The following is a 20,785-nucleotide window of genomic DNA, read 5'->3' as shown; positions in this document are numbered from 1 at the left end:
GTTACGCACCCGGTAGCGCCATGCAGCGCCAACTGAGCCAGCCCGGTGTCGTGGACAACGATTTGTCTGACTATTGGACGGAGATCAAGGACATAGAGGAGAACTCAGAAAGTTTCGGTAGCGAGGAAGATCTGTGTAAAACGCCAGATGGTAAGTTTTTCTACAATAAAGTCACTGTCATCAGTTTTAATTTTTGGCAATCCCTCAGGGGTTCAGTTCAGTTCACCTTTATTGAGGCAACAGTCAAGTTATTTTGCTCTGTAGAGGACTGTTTCTACAAAAAATACAGACTATATGGTTGACTTTTTTTAGCAAATTATAAGACCCCAGAAGGTAAGTTTTCTACATTCTATAGCAAACAAAATTAAAGCTATGCCATATTGTTTAGATTTTTGGCAACCTTTCAGGAGTGGAAGCAGTATTACAATGGCCCTAAGATATATTTTGCTTCCTGAAGGACTGTTTCTAAGAGAGAAACAGTATGATTTACTTTCTTAAGTATTATGTTTGCTTATGATTTTTCTTTTTTTTTGGCTTTGACAAATGTCACAATTTACAATGAGTGTTTTGGATAACATTGTGAGCATTCATATACATTTGTCTATCTTTACATTTGAACCATTTGTTCAAACCAGTCATGACAATGTTTTTTATGTGGACAGAATTTGAACACAACACAGAGTGGCTAAAGGACTCAGGACTTACTGGTGCGGCCTCAAAGCTTTCAGGTAAGATGTTACAGTATAAGTAACATGTCTATTTTTCCAGGAATCCTGCATACAAAATGCTGATGAAATCCTGGCAAATAAACCTGGCAAATAAACATGTCAGGTTTATTTGCCAGGATTTCATCAGCATTTTGTATGCTGTTTTGAATGAGAGAATTAGAGAAAAAATTAAGCTTTTAAATTTTGGGGGGGAAGGGGAGTTGCTATGGTGTCTACTGTTAAGAAACTGCCACAAAATGTTATATTTTCAGATTCATAACAAAATTTTCTAACTTTAAGGATTTTCTTTTCTAATCACGCTGTTATACTTAGTCACCTAGCATCTGCCTTTCAAACTGCAGATTAAAAGAAATTCAATGTTAAATTTACCAAAAAAAATATATGACACTGTATAACTATAAGCTCATTTCAGAAGGGTATATCATATATTTTAATAAGTTTGTTGATTAGAATATGTTTCAATTTTTTCTTACTTCTAGCTGGGAACGAGGTCCACAATGTTTATGGAGAAGTCGACGAGGTTTTGATGTCAACACTTACACGGACGCAAGCGGCGGCCGTGGAACGTCGCGTCTCCAACCTGAACCAGACACTGCGGATGAAGGGCAGGGCGCAGCCGCGGGACGTCAGGGATATCTTCCAGCCACCGTCCTCTCCGACAAGTCCCACAATGCCTCAGGAGGACGCACAAAGGGTGAGGACAGTTCCATTCATGAAATAGGGGGTATTTGAACATTTTCCTTCACCAAAACAACTTGCAGTACAGTAGAAGCCAGCACATGCACAACGGATCAACGCACACTTCTGTTAACTGCACAGAATCCCTAAATCCCAAACTGGTGCAGTCCAGCTGGATAACTTCGCATAATTGCACCAGCCGGATGATTGCTCGAAATTCACTGGCAAATAGGCCGTGCAAAAAATACTCTGTCTGGGAGAGAAGCTTAATCATTTAAAGAACACAAGTTTGCTGTATAAAAAATTAGTCCACTTTGCTGTATAACCCAAAATAGGCTTTTTTAGGGCTTTCAACATTCAGGATGTTGCAAAATTAAGGGCAACTGTTACATGAAGCCTCGTAAGGTGACCTGAGGTCATGTGGCGATCTATTTGCTGCTTCTATTGTCTTTTTATATGGCCGTTATTGTTCTCCTTAGCAACAGGAAAGTTAAGGTTTCCTGGTAACGTTTAGCCAATGTGTCAGAAATGGACTATTAAAAGTGTGGAACAAACAAAAGAATGCCTTGTCGTACATGGGTGTTGTATACTGATTACTGAAGTTTGTAAAACATCTGACATTTGTGAGACTTGGATACCAGGGAAAGGCTGTTGTAGTGTGAGGTCAATAAGTACTACTGTGTTGTAAATGTAGAAAGTCATCAGGGCCAGAAATCATACTTGCATGTATAGGTTGAAATTGGAGCTGTTTCTGATGACTACTAACACCTACAGTGTAACATACTGGCCCTTCATAAAAAACATACTGTGTCCTAGATATTGCCTTAAATTTCCCAAGGTATAACCTATTGCATATTACGACTTAAGAATTACCACCTGGTACATGTACAAAACATTGTTCCCTTAATATAAACAAGGGAGGTACAAAATGTATTGTTTTGGGTGTACTTGTGTGTGTGTTTGTGTGGTCAGCATAACTAAAGAACCCCTATAGATGTATTGTATTGAGCTGGCTATCACCATTCATTTTTGAGCCGCACATTCTACTTTGGGGTGAACCTAATGGTATTAGTATTATATGTAAGCAAGAATCTTAACACAGGGCTAGAGGGAAAACATTTTGCAAAAAGTTGTCTTTCTAGTTTATTCATTAGTTCATAATTTCTTTCTTTTTTTCCACAGGGGGCTGAAGGAAGAGAGATAATTCCAAGTCCATTTCTTCCCCAGCCTCGCGAGATCATCCCCAGCCCCCCGCGCAGCATCAGCCCCCCTCTCCCCTCCCCCCTGGAGGACAGCAGACACCCCCCTGTTCGACGGAGAGTCTCTTCCTCATCATCCATCAACCTGGGAGTTACAGATGCAGCAACTGGTAAATAACTTTGTTTGTAACATAATATATGTAACGATGCTAGACCCAATAAGTTTACTTATTCATACCTATAGATATATCCATATATGTCTGTTTAGTTGTATTGTAAGTAGTTATTATAGCAAAAGTCGCTGTACTTTTGTCGTGTCAATAAAGATTTTATATAATTCAATAGAATAGTTCTTCAATCTGAGTGACTCTTGGAAACACGTAAAACACATTAAACACACACCTCAAAATTTTCAGTGTCTGATCAGAATAACTTTATCACGGTATGGCTTAAACTCGCGAGATCACAAAACTAAGCCCATGACTTGCGTGGACCTCCCCCTCCTCTGCCTCCTTGTGGAGTAGGGGGAGGTAGGACTTACTGCTGGATGTCTTAAACAATATTTGTTAAACATTTCTTTAGATGACGTCATTGTCAATTTTGTACCTTTACATTATGATCATCTAGTCATCCACCCAGATGCTATCCACCCAATTCGTGCCAATATGCAGGGGTTCAGGGTTTAGGCCCCCCCACCCCACCACCACCCCCCCACACACACACTCGGGGGTATCCAAAATGAATGATTTCTCTCCTGACTGCTGTTATTGAAAGTCTCTGGTTTTATGAATTTCCTTTTGAATCCTTTCAAAAACAAACTGAAGAAATCTCATTTCAATGATAATCATTTAGACCGACATTCATGCAGAGTTAACAAATCAAATCAAATTGTGTTTCAAAAATTATTTTGTAATACATGTACATAGGTTACAGTATCGTAGATGGATTTAGTTCATAATTTGAAAAAAAAAAAAAATACAAACTTTCAAATTTTGTTTGTTTTTCAGGTGTCCGAACAATGAGTGTTCAACCCAAGTCCCCGGGGACTCACAAGGAACTTTCGAGAAGAGTGTCCAACCAGGAACTTGTGTCAGATACAGACATATCCTTAGACTTTTCATCAGATGCAAAACTGGTAAGTAAAAAGTTTTACATGATCTTCTCCTCTGTAATGATTCTGAATGCCATTATATTAAAAAATGTAAAGGAGCTAGTATGGGAGCCTTGTTCTAACTAAAGAGGATGGCACACAGGTTACTCTGTTGTAACAGTTGTTGTTGTTTTAATTTTATGTTGACTTATATGCTGAATTTGATAAACAATTGCTAGAAAAAATGAAAAAAAAAATGTAGTTCTTTTACTACAAGTTAGAAATTCATTTTGAAAAAAGAGGTTCTATTGAATAATGTGATTTTAGGAAAATATGAAAAGAACAAGATACTATGATCAAAAAGAAAAGTACTGTTGACTGATAAAGCATGTTTTTTTTTTACTCCAATGTAGGAAGTTGGGGCTAAGTCAGACGATGAATACAGTGCAGATCAATTACCGGTAAGTAACTGCCACATTATTTTAATTCAAATTGTCAGTATTTGTTGTATGCATGTTATACAATTCAAAATGTATAGACAAAAACTTGGACATCGGGTGTAAAAGAAAGGGGATTTAAAGTAATGTGTAATGTAAGACAAATTTGCACTAGAGAGTTTTCAAACCAAATTATGGAAGAAAAAAAATTGAATATCTTAAGCGCGGTGTGAAGACTAGCCGACTGCTGCCTACCGCTGCGGCAGGGACCCCCAGCAGCAGTATAATCAAACAATGGTATAATCAATTAATTATTAATCAAACAATGGATAATGGACTATTCAAATCCACATCGGATTCCATACTTAACATTGTGTCATACCCACAAAGAGTCTGTAATGATTTCAAGTTTAGTACTATGCCATATTGTAAGACCTTCTACACAGCTCGAATAATTGCTTTCTGTTTGGTAGAATTTTACTCTAGTCAAAGACAAATACGGAGTGACCAAAGTCGGTGACTTGTCGGAGAGAGACATGAAGAAGGTGCGATCGTTAGCGCTGATCGAACTGACGGCGCTCTTCGACACCCACAACATTGAACTCAAGAGAAGACGGCCAGGAAAGGTCAAGTTGAAAGGTCAGTATTGCTTAGTCAATTTGATTTAGTTCAGCAGTGCTCAAAATGCTCACATGCGCACTTGCAAAGTGGTGCAACTTAATTTCAAACCCAGGTAGCACAGTGCGATACTTGGAAATTTTGCAGTTGGAACACATGTTTTCCCCATCTATGTGCATCTGCTTTGTAAGATAAAACATATTAAGTAGTTACATGTATACTAACTGTAAGAAAAGATGGATAAGTAGCTCGTTAGAGAAAGTAATGACTTAGAGGTGGGGCAACCTAAGATGTTGATGCCGCAACCTGGCTTTTGGCTCAGGTTGCCGTCTGAGCAACCTGGCTGAAAAAAGTATTTCGGACACTGACATGTGTTACAGTAGTATGATGTTTTGCTTAGTAAGTGAGCAAGTATTGCTTTGAATTATTTTGTCACAGGATATTGAATTATATGTGATTTTTTTTTGTCTCTATAACTACAGAATCTGGAGTATTTAGTGTCCCACTGGAGGTTCTTGTTGAGCAAGACCAGAAGAAAAGAGATGGAATCAAGACCCCTCTCATATTACAGTCTGTAAGTTCTGATTGGTTCACATGGTGATTGTATCAATCTGTATTGATCTCTGATTGGTCCATTAATGTTGATGGCTTTAACATCTGATTTTGATTAAAATAAAGTGTACTATTCACTGCATTGTTTCTTAACAATTTCTGACACAAAATGTATCCATAGTTTTATTTTTATCTGCACAATGAAATGGAAAATCATGTGGACAAGCAAGTTAGATTATAAACCTAAGTAAACAAGATTATTTTTTTCTATAGATCATACTATTCCTGGAGGAAAATGCCTTAAACATTGAGGGGATTCTCAGAGTTCCAGGGTCGGCAGCTAGAATAAAAGTAAGTAATCTCCATATTGTATTATCAGTCCATTTATTTTTTACATTTCTTGATTTGGGGCCCCTAGCGCCGTGTTATGGCACTGCAGCGGAAATTCCAGTTTTGATACGGTAACCGTTATCATGTGTTCTGGACATGATATGGTCAAGATTTTAGGATGGTAGTGAGTTTTTGTGCTTGGGAAGAAGTGACATAAGTTTGGACCCCTAGTGGCTTGTGTCTGGAACTGCAAGGGGGGAATTTGTTTTTACATTGAGCATTGGATGAAACTGACATCTTAAGATAAAGATTTGATACATTGTAAGGAAATATCATTGCACGACAAATATTCAACGATGAAATTGTGAGCCAAAACATTGTCAATATATACACAGTTCAGTTACTCTTTACTAAGTTCATTAAAGTTTGCGGGGATTTAAAATTTGCGGAAGATTGAGTGTTTGCAGTGGTTTGAGTTTGTGGTAGTGCCATATACTGTACTCACATACTGTAATGGAAGAGTGTTGGTGGTGGTTTTGAGTTTGCGGTGAAGCGGCCTTGCGAAAACTGCAAACATAAAGCCAAAGTTCATGTTTCTGCATTAAAATTACAGTATAATGTTTTACCTGTGTGTTAATGATACCTTTCTATGTCTTCAGAATCTCAGGAAAGATATAGAAGAGAGGTTCAACAACGGTGACTTCACGTGGGACCGTGTACGGCCCAATGACGTGGCAGCGCTACTTAAACAGTTCCTACGGGAGTTGCCGAACCCCCTACTAACTTATGAGTACCTGTCTGCCTTTGCATCTGTGGAGCGTAAGTGGTTTCCCTACTTGTTGTTTGGTTGTATTGTTGTAAATTAATTTTTTTTTTTCTATGATAGAAGGGAAGACTAGACTTTTATATGAGGTTCGAAAACACTTCTATTGTGCAATTTGTAAGATGCACATTTGTGGGATCATGAATTCACAGTGAACGTGTGAAAACTCATCCTCCTACGCAGGGACATCCAACAGCCAAGAGTGACAGTTGAAAGAGCAGGGCACATTCAGACAGGTGGTTTGGCTGTTGGATGTCCCTGCGTAGGAGGATGGTGAAAACTGTGAAAACAGAAACAAACTAGTTACAAAGCAAACATCCAAAGATTTACAGTAACTTACTGAGTCACTGTCAGTGACAGGTAGAAACTGTAAGATTTTTAGGCATAACCAGTTTTGTACGCAGCTCCATATACAGCTGGACCCATTGGTTTAATCTGCTTGCACTGCAACATATCCCAAATCGAAACCAAAGTGACAGTATGGCAACTTTAACTTGTTGACAGTCACCTATTTTGCCAGCTATTCCATTTTGTATGGAGAATTCAAATAAAGAATAAAAAATTGGGAAAGGCACTTTACATGACTTTCCTCACTTTACTCCTGACAGGTGAAAATGAGACCTAGCTTTGGCTAGGGCCGCCCTCTGATAGGACGTTAAATGTAGGTCCCGTGTTTGGGGAGAGCCATACCCCAGGCACGTATAAGAACCCGCTAGATGTGCGATGGTGCGATGTGTGCGGATCAAACCATTCCGGCCAAAATGGGGAAAGGAATTTTCAGAGCAGCCTCGTAACCCCTGCTTCACCTATTGAGTCAGTGAAGTCAAGCTTGCCTAAGCTCGATGTTTCTGACTTAGAGAAAAGAGATGCTGCTACAGTTATCGCTATGGGCCACTCTTCATCTTCATGATGGTAACATCAGGCCCTACGAACCTGATTTTGAAAGAAGAAAAAAACAGTGACCATTGTGGTTTGTTACAGATATCCCTGACAGGAGGCAACAGCTCCAAGCACTCAACCTGCTCATCCTGCTGTTGCCTACTGTACATAGAGACTCCCTCAAGGTAAGGTACTGGGACCACTTCTCATAGCTTGTAGCATTTAAGAATAATTATTGTAATTATAGTAGAATTCTAAGATATATTCTGCGTTCTTTCTCTCTTTATTTTGTGTACGGATATATGGTCTTAAAATTGTAACATGATAAAATGCTTGAACATTAAAAAAAATAAATGTATCTTATACTTTAATTCCTCAGTTGTTGTTGAAGTTCCTGTCCAAGGTGGTGTCCAAGGAGAAGGAGAACAAAATGAACATCAACAACGTGGCCATGATCATGGCTCCCAACATGTTCCTTGTGAAGTCAGGATCAAAGAACGTCAACTACAACGAGGTCAAGATGGCGGCAGGGACGTCCCAGATTGTCCGAATGTTGATCAAGTACCACAAGATTCTATGGACAGTAGGTTTTGGTCCATATTCAACTATTTTCCTATCACGTTAATGAAGGTTAGACATCCAGGTAGTAAGATACATGAAAAAGGAGTTACTCAGGCAACTGGATTTGATTTTGGAAACCGTCATGCAGACGTTTCAGACAACCTTCCGGTGTCTCTCGTCAGTGACACTGGAGAAATCTTGTTGGAGAGAGTTTTTATATATCCTAGCTGTGAATTGATATGCAAAAGAGATCTAGTTGGGGAACAGGATCATTTTTCTATCATACTAGTACACGGTATATAGCTTCGTAGTTGGTCTAAATCATTCTGAAGCAAAGTTGAAATTTTTAACTCACCCATATTTTTGACTGCCCAACTAGTACTGGTCTCCTCTTTATCATTTTTTCCCATATTTGAAATCTTGATAAAAAAACAACAACAAGAAAATAACTTGTGCCCTATACATGTAGATGTAGGTGTTTGAATTAATTGAACCCTAATGCCAGGTGCATTGTTTTTGCAGGTGCCTTCGTTTATGGTGATGCAGGTTCGTCGCCTGTACCAAGTGGAGAGTAGTAAAACAAAGGACTCTAAAGGGGTAAGAGCAGTTCCTTTTTCTCACTTAATTTTTTTCTCACTTTCCAAAGAGTCTGTAATAGCACATGATATTTGTGTCTTTTTTGCATTTTTGTGTGTACTGGGTTACTTAAACGGTGCATCTGACATGGGCTTATATCTTGTAATACTTGTATGTGCTGTGTTTATATATTAGTTCTAAACTTGAATATATTTTGTCTGTTCTTGCAGCTGATGAAGCTGATCGGCAGACACCACAAAGAGAAGAAAACTACCATCCCTTCTGCTGGTCAGGAGGTAGGAAACCCAAGCACATGATGTACTTTTTGAACACAGAATATATATAGTTTCAATAGGTTGGTAGGTTAAGAAGAGGTGCAAGGGACCTATTAAGCACTTAGGCTAATGAAAACGTATTAAGGTCCTTTTTACAACTTTCTTGACTGTTTTCTAGAATTTTCAAATCTAAACCCTCTGAAACGCTATTAATTTCTGTTTTTTGAGGTGTGAATTTTGCTGGTAGACTAAGTTGTTGAATGGCATCTGTTTTTTTTTTTACATTTTTTACATGTCAATTTTTTCCACCAAAGAACGGAATGAGCATAATTTTTGTCTGTTCCCAGCTGCCAAATCCCATCAAAGGACGGAAGGACAGGCGCTGGTTACAACCCTGTTACATGATAATATGTACATAATTCATTTATTTCTTGTAGGATCCTCTGCCCAAAGGTGTGATAAAAGTAGTAGCCCCTCATCTGACAAAAACAGCCATGGTGCTCGACCTGGACCCACAGCTGACAGCAGGAGATGTCGTTAAAAGGTTCAGAGGGAGAACCGCTAGCCAGGACAAGTGAGTACTAAAATCTTTCTTTCAGCACAGATACTGTTGCCTTTATTTGATGTGCCTCCCTCCATCAATGCATGTTTGAGGTCAAAGGTGAGTGGAAGTCTGTAGCAGCCCCCGTCTCTGCTTAATGAAGGGTGATGCTCCTTGATATGTCATCATCTTCATCTTTCCTCTTGACTACTCCGGTGAGGTTAAACATGATAGATGAAGACTTTTTCCAGTTTTTGACATGCATAGTCCTCCTTAGCTCTCCTCAAGAAGTATACTGCTTGAGTGTCTTAAGTATCTTGTCGTTGTCAAGTAGAAATGTTACAGTAGGAGAAATAAATGATAATTTATCTCTGTAACATTCTCAGTTCCTCGGAGCCTGGGAATGCACCGCCCGGCTGTATCAACCCTCGACAGTCAGCAGTGTATGCCAGGAACAACACGTACTTGTACGAGAAAGGTGGAAACATTGGTAGGTACATGTAGTGCAAACTTTCTCAGTCTTCATTTAGCAAATTAGTACTAGTCCTATAGCTATGGAATGTAGAATGGGCCAGTTTTTTATTCAATGTAGCCATCTGTTCACTATTTCAGTCAGACTCTTTTTCTTTTAATGTTCACTACTTTGCCAAATAGGGTAGGAACCCAGTGGATATGTCAGGATACCATGTTTATTTCACTGTACATTTCATAATTGTAAAAAAAAAATGTCTTTTGACAGAATGTGTAATGTTCAGAAGGGCCCCCACAGCTCCATTTCCTCATTGTATTGTGTTTCCAGATATTGCATGTTTCGCTTGTCACAAGCAAAATTAATGTTAATGTTGGTGAGAGCCTATAACAAACTGTTACAGCAGCTGTTTCGTAGTTCTTGGGCTGGTACCTTGTTTGTTGCTTTGCTTGAAATTTTTCTTACTCTTGGTTTATGATTGTTTGCAGGGGAACGATGTTTGGACATGGACACCAACATAGCGACCTTGGTCAAGGTTAATCCACACGCTGAGTGGGTCTTAAAACCAAAAAGTCATTAAGTGCCCTTCCTTATAGTACTTAAGATTCAAGATCATTTGTCTTTCAGTTTAAATTTTCGTTTTCTGTACAATTGTTCAGGTCCAGTCCCTGACCCTATAGGGGCTGGATGTGAATTTTATTGAATCATAAAGTCAAAATTTGACAATAGTCTGTGCAAGGGGTATTCTCATCGTCTCTGTTTGGTCAAGACTGACCATAACTGAATGACCATAAATGAATATAATATCTTGTCTAATACAAACTAGTAGAAAGTAAACTAAAACATATCAAGCAGTTTACATATTTATGAACGTACTTATATACATCAGATTTATATAGTGTGGATGAAAAAAGACCATCCAAGGTTTGTCATTTTTTCAGATTTTCCAAACCCCCAACAGACCCTCAAAAAGCTTCCTTGTATCATTCTGCTTTGTGAGAAAAAACTATGTTTTCTATATTGTTGTTGCTGTAACTAGGTATGTGGAAGTTGGGGTGAATGTTGCCTTCGAATTAAACAAAATGTTCAATGCTGTCTCCAGTGTTCTATGAAACCCTTCTGCACCCTTTGAGTTCTCGGTTCTTGGTTTCTTTCTCGTTCGTTTTTGGCGACTCCTCAGGGGCGGGCCTAATGGCACACTATTGTTACATGTTTTATCCAATGGACAAGCTTTTATTGACCCATTTTTACCTATGAATAATGAAATTACATTTTGTTCTATGTTGCATCTTTCATTTAAGTCACAAATTGTGCACATGCCCTTCTTCCTTTATCACATGACTTCTATGGACCAATCAGCAAGTGCCTAATGTTCTATATTCGCTCAAACATGGGTTTTGCCCTTTTTTTAATATCCAGTAAGTTTTGCATGAAATGAAAGTTTTTACAAATCTTATTCTGAATCAGTTCTTTAGAATACTGGTACCCATTTTTTGTGGAAAAAAATCAAAGAACCGAGAACTCAAATTGGTACATCCCTTTAGACTATATAACACTGTAGGTGCCTTTAGTAGGTTGTTGCTGGTTTTCATGAATTATGTAAAAAGAAGAATGTAAGTATTATATGAATGCAACTGAACTTGATCAGATGATGTCCTTAATAGCAAAAGTAGAAGTTTGTAAATATTGGTACCTTAAATTTTAAAACCTTTCCAGTGTACTTATGTGACAAAAATCATGCCTCAAATGTGTGATTTACCGTGTTAAAAGTTGTCTAATTGAAGCTTCTCTTATATCAGTGTCAGAGATACTCAGATTCTTAGACCTTTGATGAGTAAGTGCTTTTTGTGTACTGTCAAAAGTTGTGGCTATTTGCTTAGTATGTTTTCAGATTTGGCATCTTTAGAAGAATAGTCATCCATAGGAATGAAGTCATGTGGCCTTACGTCATACAAAAATGGCTCTTCCAAAATAAGCAACATGCTTTTTGCCACCAGTAGGATTTTTTTCAGATTCGTTTCAATTTCACTGCCATGATCTAATTCATTACCTGTTTTCTGTTTGTACCTAAAGATATACAAATGTATATTGCATAAAGATTTGTTGGGCTAAAGTACAACGTCAAGCTTAATGTTAATGAAAAGATTTTTAAAGTGGGGGATAATAAAAAAAATCTTAATATTCAAGAAGAAAACTAGTACATGTAACTGGAATGCCTTTACCAAACCATTGATGGAAACATTTTTAAGCAAATTTTGTCAAGATATTTGGTATCCAAAGCAATTAAATTCCTTCCCTTCTTTTGGTTGCAGTGTATGTGAAAGTTTTGGACATTATTGTAGCTGCAGTTCCTTCCATTTATTTAGAGTGTATTTTTGATAGAACTATATGAGAGGGCCAAATTTTAATATGATGGTATGGCATGCTGGCATAGCTTAAATTGCCGAAGTCACCAAAAGTTAACATTTCCTGGTTGCAATTAGCCTAAATATAATAACAGCATTATTCAATGAACATAGATGTTTGTACAAATTATACACACTTCCAATGTTATTGAATATTACATCTTACGAAACGTACTTCCAATTCTCGATTCCTGTCACCTGGTACTTAATACACTACTATGTCAATTTCTGCCCATAGTGAAGATAGCAGCCGATTCTTAACCTGGCAGTGTGACTTACTATACATAAAATTGTTCTTTTGAGAAGGAAAAAAAAACATTATGAAAACTGCAATTATATTGTATGTACTTAACAATAATGATGTACTGTTTGCTTCTCAAAAGAATGTTTACTCGAGTCACTGTCTGAATGTTCTATGTTTATTGATAATACTTATGATGGCTGTTTGTAATGAGGAACTGTTATATTTTAGCGTCAATATTGACATAAGCACTTATGAAAATTGTGTCTTAACCTTCCTTCCAGTTACTATAATGTATGATTGTACTATAGATTGTGCCTTGTATTGTCCAGCCATTGATTATCACCCCCAAGTCTTGTAATTAAAAAAATGGCAGCTTTATACTGTAAATTGTATGATTTTACTGCAGTAAAAGCTCAAACTTAAAAAAGTGATGCAAAATCCAATTGTACATCCTAACCAATGAGCTCTCACAATTTCTCATATCTTTACTGTGATTGGTTGATACATATATAGACTGTGAATTGCCTAGCATCAGCATCATTCTAGATTTAAGATTTTTTTTTTTAAAGATCATCAGGGTGTGTCTTCAAAAGCGTTTACACTGGAATAAATATTTAATAAATATTTTTAACATTTTAAACCTTTAATTGCAAATAAAATCCTGCACTGTACTCTGTGTCCTTTAGGTGAACAAATTCTGTCCATATACATCCCACAAAACTATCTGATTTCTAGGTAAATGATTTTTTAGTAACATGTATGTGAAATAATGTTCTCTCGTTGTACGAGTTTTTATTCAATCTTTGAATCAAAAACACCTTTTAGTAAATTTTGTCCATTCAAACATGTGTTCCAATGCTTGTACATAGACTTCCACTGACATTGTTGTATGAAATATTTAAATATTAGATGCAAATCAAGATGTATTATTTATTCCATAGCCATGAGGATAAAGCCACTTGGATGATCAGTAAGTTGTATTTTTGCGTAGGTGTTGTATTATATCATTTCCCTGAGGAAGAGTTGTTGGATGATTTTGAAAAAAATACTTGACAATTAAAGTGCAGTATAAGATTTACTGTATCGTGTTAAACTTTGTGTTCTCATCATTTGACTCTGTCACTGTGCAAAGACATCATTTTTACATCATTCTGTGTGTTTGTGACCGTGTGTGTGTGTGTGTGTTATTTCAAGACACTATCAGTATACATTTTTGTACTGTGGAGTGAGAGGAAGTGAGTGTGAAGATGACTGCAAAGGTCAAACTTGCTGGAGTGGAAGGAAGTAGAGGTGGTAAAACTAGTTGTTTATCAAACCAAGGCAGTCCAGGTCATGAGGTCAATGGAAGAGGCTACTGATTTATAGGGAGGTATAAGGTACTGTTTTTTGTCTGTTTTTCCACCTAGGCCACTGCAAGTAAATGTTATCATGGATATCATCCACTGCAGACTACAAGAACTATGTGATAGGTCGAGAGAAAAAAATAAGATGGGTAAAAAGCAAGATGATTAAGTTTTCAAAATAGACACCATTAACTTTGTAACAAGAAATAAAGTGACAAAAATTGGCATCACAACTAAACAAGGCATTCATTATACTGTATTCAAGAAGTGTAGTAAAAAATGACACTATTGACCCTCCTTCTCAGAGAAATAACAAAATACATAATGTCTGATCGTCAAACAACAGTATTGTAAGTTATCAACGTACATACACAATATGTCCTGAACGCCATGGTAAGTGTGTCAGTCTAGTATGTTTTTAGATAACAGTGACTTGAACTGAACTCGACATCGAGGGGTACGAGGGTGCCTCGGTTACACGCTGTTGCAGCTGTGGCTATATGTCCAGGTATATGATCGTACATAAAGTAAACTTTTACTAAATTAGGGTGATAAAACTTGCATCGTTGAAAGAAAAACGGACATTGACAGGTACTGAGGAGCCTTGAGTTCAGGTGTCTTTGTAAGACACTTAAAATGAAGATGGAAGTAGTGTGCGCCTGAAAACGTGCAAGTAAGAACCCGATTTCAAAACGGTTTGCAGCTTACAACTTAACTGCATACTTAGAGACCTTTCCAATGATATTAAGTTTGATCGACTAGAACACACTCTTAGCCATGTTGCATCTAAGCACTACCCTAACCCTAACCCTAACCCTAACCTCCTTGCCCTAACCCTAGCTGTTAGTGCTAAGTCATATCTCGGGAAGTAAGCACCCGATTTGAAAACGGTTTGCAGCTTAGAACCGCGTACTAAGATACCTTTCCAATGATACCAAGTTTGACCGACTAGAGCACACTCTTGGCCATGTTGCATCTAAGCACTACTCTAACCCTAACGCTAACCGGCTAACACTAGCGGTTAGTGCTTATGAGTCATATCTCGTGAATGTCCCGTTCGGGGACAACATATACATTGTTAAAGTCGTGGTGTTTGAAACCACCTCAGGACCACTGCACTACAACGTCTTCTATAGATCTTTTGCTTTCGTTATATAGATTAACAGTCGCAAAAGCGTAATGCAAAAACCTAAATACAGAAACAACGCGTTACTAACTTAACACGTAAGTAGGGGATATGCATTTGGACACAAGTAAAAAGTCAAATAAAAGGCCAAAGACGATGCCCAAACAAATCGGATAAACTCTACAAGCAGATGTAATCAGTTGCCACCGACTGCGAATTGAATCAGGAAGGCACAACCGCACTCCTCTAGAACAAAGAGTTTGCCAATTTTGTACCTCAAACATGGTAGAAGATGAAGTGCACTTCACTGTTGATTGCGATATGTATGCGAATGATAGAAATACTCTATTTAGTTATATAGAAAGTAGATTCCCTCATTTTAGACACATGAGTAGCACTGACAAGTTTATATTTCTCATGCGTTTTGACAAACCGACAATAGCGAAACCCATACAGTCCTACATTTTCACTATTACCAAGAAGCGAGAAGAAGCCGAACTTTTGTGTTAGACTAGATTTGTGACACTTTTATGTATGTATATATCCTGACTTGTTGTGACCTGAACTTAGCTCGGTTGGGCAAAATTGTACAATAAAGGTCTTCATTCATTCATTAAAGATCGTGATGTTTTCTGTATGGTTACCGGTCTTCTTGGACAGTCCCCTTGCCCCATATAGCTATATATATATATATATAGGTAGATTAACAATTGAATAAAGTTGTTGAAGAAAACTGATGGTGCCCAACTATTCTTAACCTTTTCAATACGTACAATACATTTGTATATAATGTAGACATAAATGTAGGCGGCGCTTCGGCGGGCGGACATGGTGTTACAGGGGCTCCTAAGAAGTATCCTTTTTATGTTGAATAGCGCCTTAAACGTCATTCTATATTTGTGATAAGATGTCTGGACCTATTTTGGTAGGTTTCCAGGCTTTAAGCATAAGTCCTTGTTCATTTTCACATTTTAGAAGTCAGGAATACATACCCTATGAGAGCCCAAGCTGCAGTACCGCTCCCGGCCGTGTCCTGAAAAGTGGCTAAAACGACCGTCAAATTGCCAAATTTTCCTCTTTTCGTGAATGGGGAAATGGTGAAAGGCTCGCAAAGGGGTTTGAATATTTGGGGCTAATTTGACTTTCCCGTCCAAAATATGACCATTTTATATGAGGAATGACAATATCTAAGGCAGGTCACCTACAAAGCCATGAAATATTACGTCAGAAGTGACACGTTTCCTTAAATTAGTAGAAGCGATCGAGTGCATGGCCTGTGAATTGTCTGTTGGGCTGCCACATCCAAATTTCATTTCTATTTTGGGAAACAGGTGCAAGAAGACATAGACATTCAACAAAGGCAACAATGTTTCTGTTTTTATCAAAAGATCTGAATCCTATTTTCAAATCTTGTAAGCTGTGTAGATCACTTGCGAATGCAATATGACATTGAGCGCTAGGGGAAGCCGTTTGATGGGCCCTGGGCTGAAAGAGCAAGACTTCGTATTACATTACAACTTACCTCAGGATGAAGGAACATTAATATTTAGTGCGTAGGATGTAAAATCAAGTCAGAGTGGTCTTCTGTGCTACAGAATTTGCAATGGTGAAGGTGGGATAAGAGATTTGAAAATACAACTGTATAAGACATTAATTTTTTTTCCAAAGCATGAACACAGAATGAGGGGAATACAAAAACATGACATGATTGGACAGATCTGTACATATATTTCTTTCACATTTCCAACAAATGTTAACGCTATGTGTAGCTCATTGCAATAAAATGTCTACGCACGGGCACTTTAAGGCCTGTGACAATTTTGGTCGAACATGAAATTTGAACCACTGCGTGACCTCAGGTAACCCCGCCGGGCCGGAGCGTTTTTAGAACGGTCCAATGTCAGTACCTAATGTTACATTGCGAAAACAGGAACTTACGATGCACGGGCCACACTGACTACTTTTCTTGAGACTTATTAATGTTGAATGTTAAAGATATTGATCTAGTATTTATTAAATATCGGCATAACTAGAAGCGGTTAACAAAAGGGCACCCCCGCGAGATCTGCAAGTGGTACAGTCCGAACATGTGTTCCGACCTCCCGGGGTGTGGAGTGGCGGGAAAACAGCGAGGCGCTCATACTTCAAGGAAACAGCAAAATAATGCTATAAATCGGTATTTCTAGCCCAAAATGATTGTATGGCAGTTGACTGATGTCTTATAAGGCTAACTGCTTGCGAAATTTCGCATTGATACAACAGCAATTTAACAGATACAGACATAAAACATTCATATTTTACCATCGGTTAATGTTACGTACAGTCAAACATGTCTTACTTGGGCGCAGTTCATGTAGGGTAAGTAGTGTTTCGTCGGCCCCTGCCCACATCAGGGCACCAGTTTCATTACGAGTTTTGTGCAGATTTAGGTTCATTAAGCCTTAGACCTTCAGAAATCAAGCGGGCCTTCTTGCAATATCTTTGATTTCCGTGGCTGTATTGATATTTGTACGAAAAATACCAAAAAATTGTCAAAAAATTCTGTTTTTGCCCCAAAACGGAGCCTTACCGATGTAAAGCGGCAAGATCCCCAGGCATATTAGATATCACAGAGATATAATCTATTACTCCAGAAAATATGACTCAGTTAGACAATCATTTCATAGTGGGCACAGACCCAGTTTAATAGCATCCCTATTTTTTACCAAAAAATGGTTTTTTAACCCCAAAATATTGAGGATCCACAATTTTCTAGTCATCATATTTTGAATATGGGTGAATTACGTTAACTGGCCAAAAATTGTTGAAAACAGATGGTTACATCAAAAGTTATGGCCATATAACTGCTCGACTGAGAATCTACAGGTGTCACAGGCCTTAAACTGCCTGTGCGGCAAATAATGATGACAATGTTATATCATATGACAGAAAACGTAACTGGTAAACCTCAGTCTGATAAATGCTATAATTATCATAATTTATAAAATGGTTTTGGTGTTCTGCTTATCGATGCTATTTGTTATAAGACACATATAACGTATGTTATGTGATGCGTTGATGTTATTTTGTACAATTAATTGGCTTTTGCTATTGTAGTGTCTAATTTCTGTTGTTCATGCTGTTCAATAAACCACGAATCAAACTCTCCGAGTCTTATTTCATTACAAAGGCAAGAAAGGAAACTGGTGAAATTCATGTCAACAATTCGTTGACAATGTGTGTTTAAGCTTAGTTAACCAGGCATTTTAGGGTTAATCATTTGATATCAAGCCTATCAATTTAGAAAGGGTCTAGAATAGTCAGAAAAAAGATTAGGTTCAAATCATGACAGGATAAGACCAAGAATACTTCCCTATATAACATGATGTATTCAACTACATGTATACCGTTGCTGATGTTGTTGTTACATTTCGAGTACATCTCAAGTTCCCAAGTTAGGAAATACTTAACAGATATAGCGTTAGACCTCCTATACAACTAGTAACATTGTCTTGGAAACTGTTTTAACAAATACTCATGAAAGCTGGGTTTATATATCTTTGTCATAAAGAAGTGGACCAGGCGTGGGCAACATCCTTACAGACGATCTTCGGTAAGCAAAGCCGAGAGAAATAAATAAGTTGTACTTATGGTTTATTACACAAACCGAACAAAACAAAACGACATTCTGATAGCAACAGCTAATTAATTGTAGAGAATTACATCGATACATCAAATTATACATTAATGGTTCTTACATGAGGTACATCTATCGTTATTTGATGACAAATAGCACCAGTGGCAGAATCACAAGCTCAAATTGATAAATTATGATAATGACATCAAGTTGTATTCGCTGAGTCATCATACTGAGTTACGCTTCCGCCACATTATGTAACATTATTATAATTTTTCTTCATAAACATTCTATTATAATTGGCTACATACGTCAACATTTTGTGAAAGAAATACAGATGCTTTCATATGTTTTGAACTGTTTGCGTTCCGTTCAATCTGTGCTCCTGTTTTGGCAAAATCGTCCTGCGTTTGTATTTTCAAATCACTTTAAAATCATTCTACCTTAATTGTTGCAAACTCAGTGGCACAGAAGACCACTTTTACTTCATGTGATGAATTACACCATCAGGATATCCCCTGGTTTAAAAGAGCTAAAAAAAATAACAAAGGTTATATTAAGTATTTTGATACTGAGAACATGTTCTAACAAACACTTGATTAGTTATCGTTGTTCCTTCACTGTTTTAGAAGAAGTTCTAACAAATATCCGGTTTGTGAGTTGTCTTAAATGTTGTTTTCGTTTTCTCAAATGGCCACTTTTATGAAAAACAAAGTCTTAACATAAATTAAAAATCAAACCCCTTTTGAGCCTTTCACCATTTCCCAATTCCCGAAAAGGTAGAAATTTGGCAATTTGACGGTCGTATTAGCCACTTTTGAGGACGCGGCCAGGAGCGGTACTGCAGTTTGGGCTCTCATAGGGTATGTAGTCCAGACTTGTAAAATGTAAAAATGAACAAAAACGTATGCTTAAAGCCTGTGAAACTTTCCCAAATAGATTCAACAAACTTACCACGCATCTAGAATGACATTAGGGCGCAAGTCAACCTAATAAGGATCAATTTTTCGGCGACGCGCGAGGAGCCCCTGTAACACCATGTCCACCTTTCAAAGCGCCACCTATACTCATGTATACATCATATCTTGTGCGTAATGAGCAGGTTATGGATATATTTGGACATCACCCGCTATCTCATATCACCTTTGGTCTTTCACTCTACTATTCATCTACTTATCTAGGGGTAGAGTCTGTCAGAGAAGTCAACTCGTCACTCTAAAAACATTATGATCTTTGTCCTTAACATCTGCTTGGAGACATTATGCGATTTGCAATGATAACTTTGGCCTCTTACTTGACTTACTTATGTGCATATGGATATTCACAACGTACGTGCTAAGTTGATAACGCGTTGTTTCTGTGTTTTCGTCTTTGCAATATGTTCCTTTGCGACTGTTGGGCAAGAGAAGAGGTTGTAGTGCCGGTCGTGCGGCGGTTCCAAACGTTCCCCCTGACATTTTCCTAGCAATGACATACGGACAAACTAAGGACCCCTCTCTGTTGAACTACTACACTCTTCCTGATGAAAGAACAATGATAGAGGATTTATTGTTTTATAATGGGATAAAGCCCAAAGCCCCCCTATACCGACTCTATCGCTACTGCAGAACTTTTACATCGTCAGTAATCTTGGTCATCTCACTTTTCACAGAATCTTCCATCTCTGTAACATGAAAAATTCAAAATTTCTGTAAATCCATTGAAATATGACTTTAGATGCCACTATGATGATACTCAGAATCGTGATCCATTGATTTTGAGGAGTTGGGGAATTGTAAAACAACTGAGCATATCTTCAGGAGCGACCAGTTTGATCCTGTTATGACTGGCTTTGCCTGTAACTTTCTAGCATGCTAGTGGCTCACAAAATAGCTTTTATGATGGTTCCGTAGACAATGCGTCTGATGCGCTGATAAATTACATGGATCAAAAGCGCCGACTAGTGAGCAAAAATATCATTGCAGGAAATATAACATAGTTTTCGGGCGCACTAATTTGTACTGCGGATAAAAACCGACTTATTATACCACCACACAGTAAAATTCAGGCTTCACTGGCTTTCTCGTCAAATCATTGACAAATGGTGTTCAAATGGCGGTAACTATGCAGCAATAAGTTGGAAAGTTTCAAGATTTTGGTGGCACTACTTTGTGTATCGCGGATAACAACTGTGTTGTGCGGTCGGAAGGTGATATTGACGCTGATTGGTCGTATTCATGTACATATACACAGAAAATTGTATTGCTATGATACTGCACATCAAATGATCTTACGTGCTGATTGGTCAACTAAAAT

The 20,785-nt window shown here is 37.8% G+C and overlaps 1 protein-coding gene across 1 annotated transcript; it reads left to right on the top strand.

Annotated features, from left to right (window-relative positions):
* Positions 1-6: 6 nt before the first annotated feature.
* On the top strand, positions 7-12,819 carry LOC118404527 (rho GTPase-activating protein 18-like). The gene is made up of 17 exons (XM_035803661.1): positions 7-150; positions 663-728; positions 1,208-1,422; positions 2,589-2,775; positions 3,613-3,740; positions 4,109-4,156; positions 4,606-4,771; positions 5,233-5,324; positions 5,576-5,653; positions 6,292-6,451; positions 7,437-7,519; positions 7,714-7,917; positions 8,418-8,492; positions 8,702-8,767; positions 9,184-9,320; positions 9,674-9,777; positions 10,245-12,819. Exons 1-17 carry the CDS (start codon positions 21-23, stop codon positions 10,334-10,336), a joined length of 2,031 nt encoding a protein of 676 aa, XP_035659554.1. The 5' UTR covers positions 7-20; the 3' UTR covers positions 10,337-12,819.
* Positions 12,820-20,785: the final 7,966 nt, after the last annotated feature.

The sequence above is a fragment of the Branchiostoma floridae genome, chromosome 17 (assembly GCF_000003815.2).
Source record: "Branchiostoma floridae strain S238N-H82 chromosome 17, Bfl_VNyyK, whole genome shotgun sequence".
NCBI lineage: Eukaryota > Metazoa > Chordata > Leptocardii > Amphioxiformes > Branchiostomatidae > Branchiostoma > Branchiostoma floridae.
This window is presented reverse-complemented; position numbering and strand designations above follow the sequence as displayed.

What these genes read in the sequence shown, in the direction of transcription:
- LOC118404527 (XM_035803661.1), top strand. Translation starts at nt 21, where the DNA reads ATGCAGCGCCAACTGAGCCAGCCCGGTGTCGTGGACAACGATTTGTCT. An exon ending in ACAGTGCAGATCAATTACCG is followed by an intron (nt 4,157 to 4,605) that starts GTAAGTAACTGC and finishes TCTGTTTGGTAG; the next exon opens with AATTTTACTCTAGTCAAAGA. An exon ending in AAACAAAGGACTCTAAAGGG is followed by an intron (nt 8,493 to 8,701) that starts GTAAGAGCAGTT and finishes CTGTTCTTGCAG; the next exon opens with CTGATGAAGCTGATCGGCAG.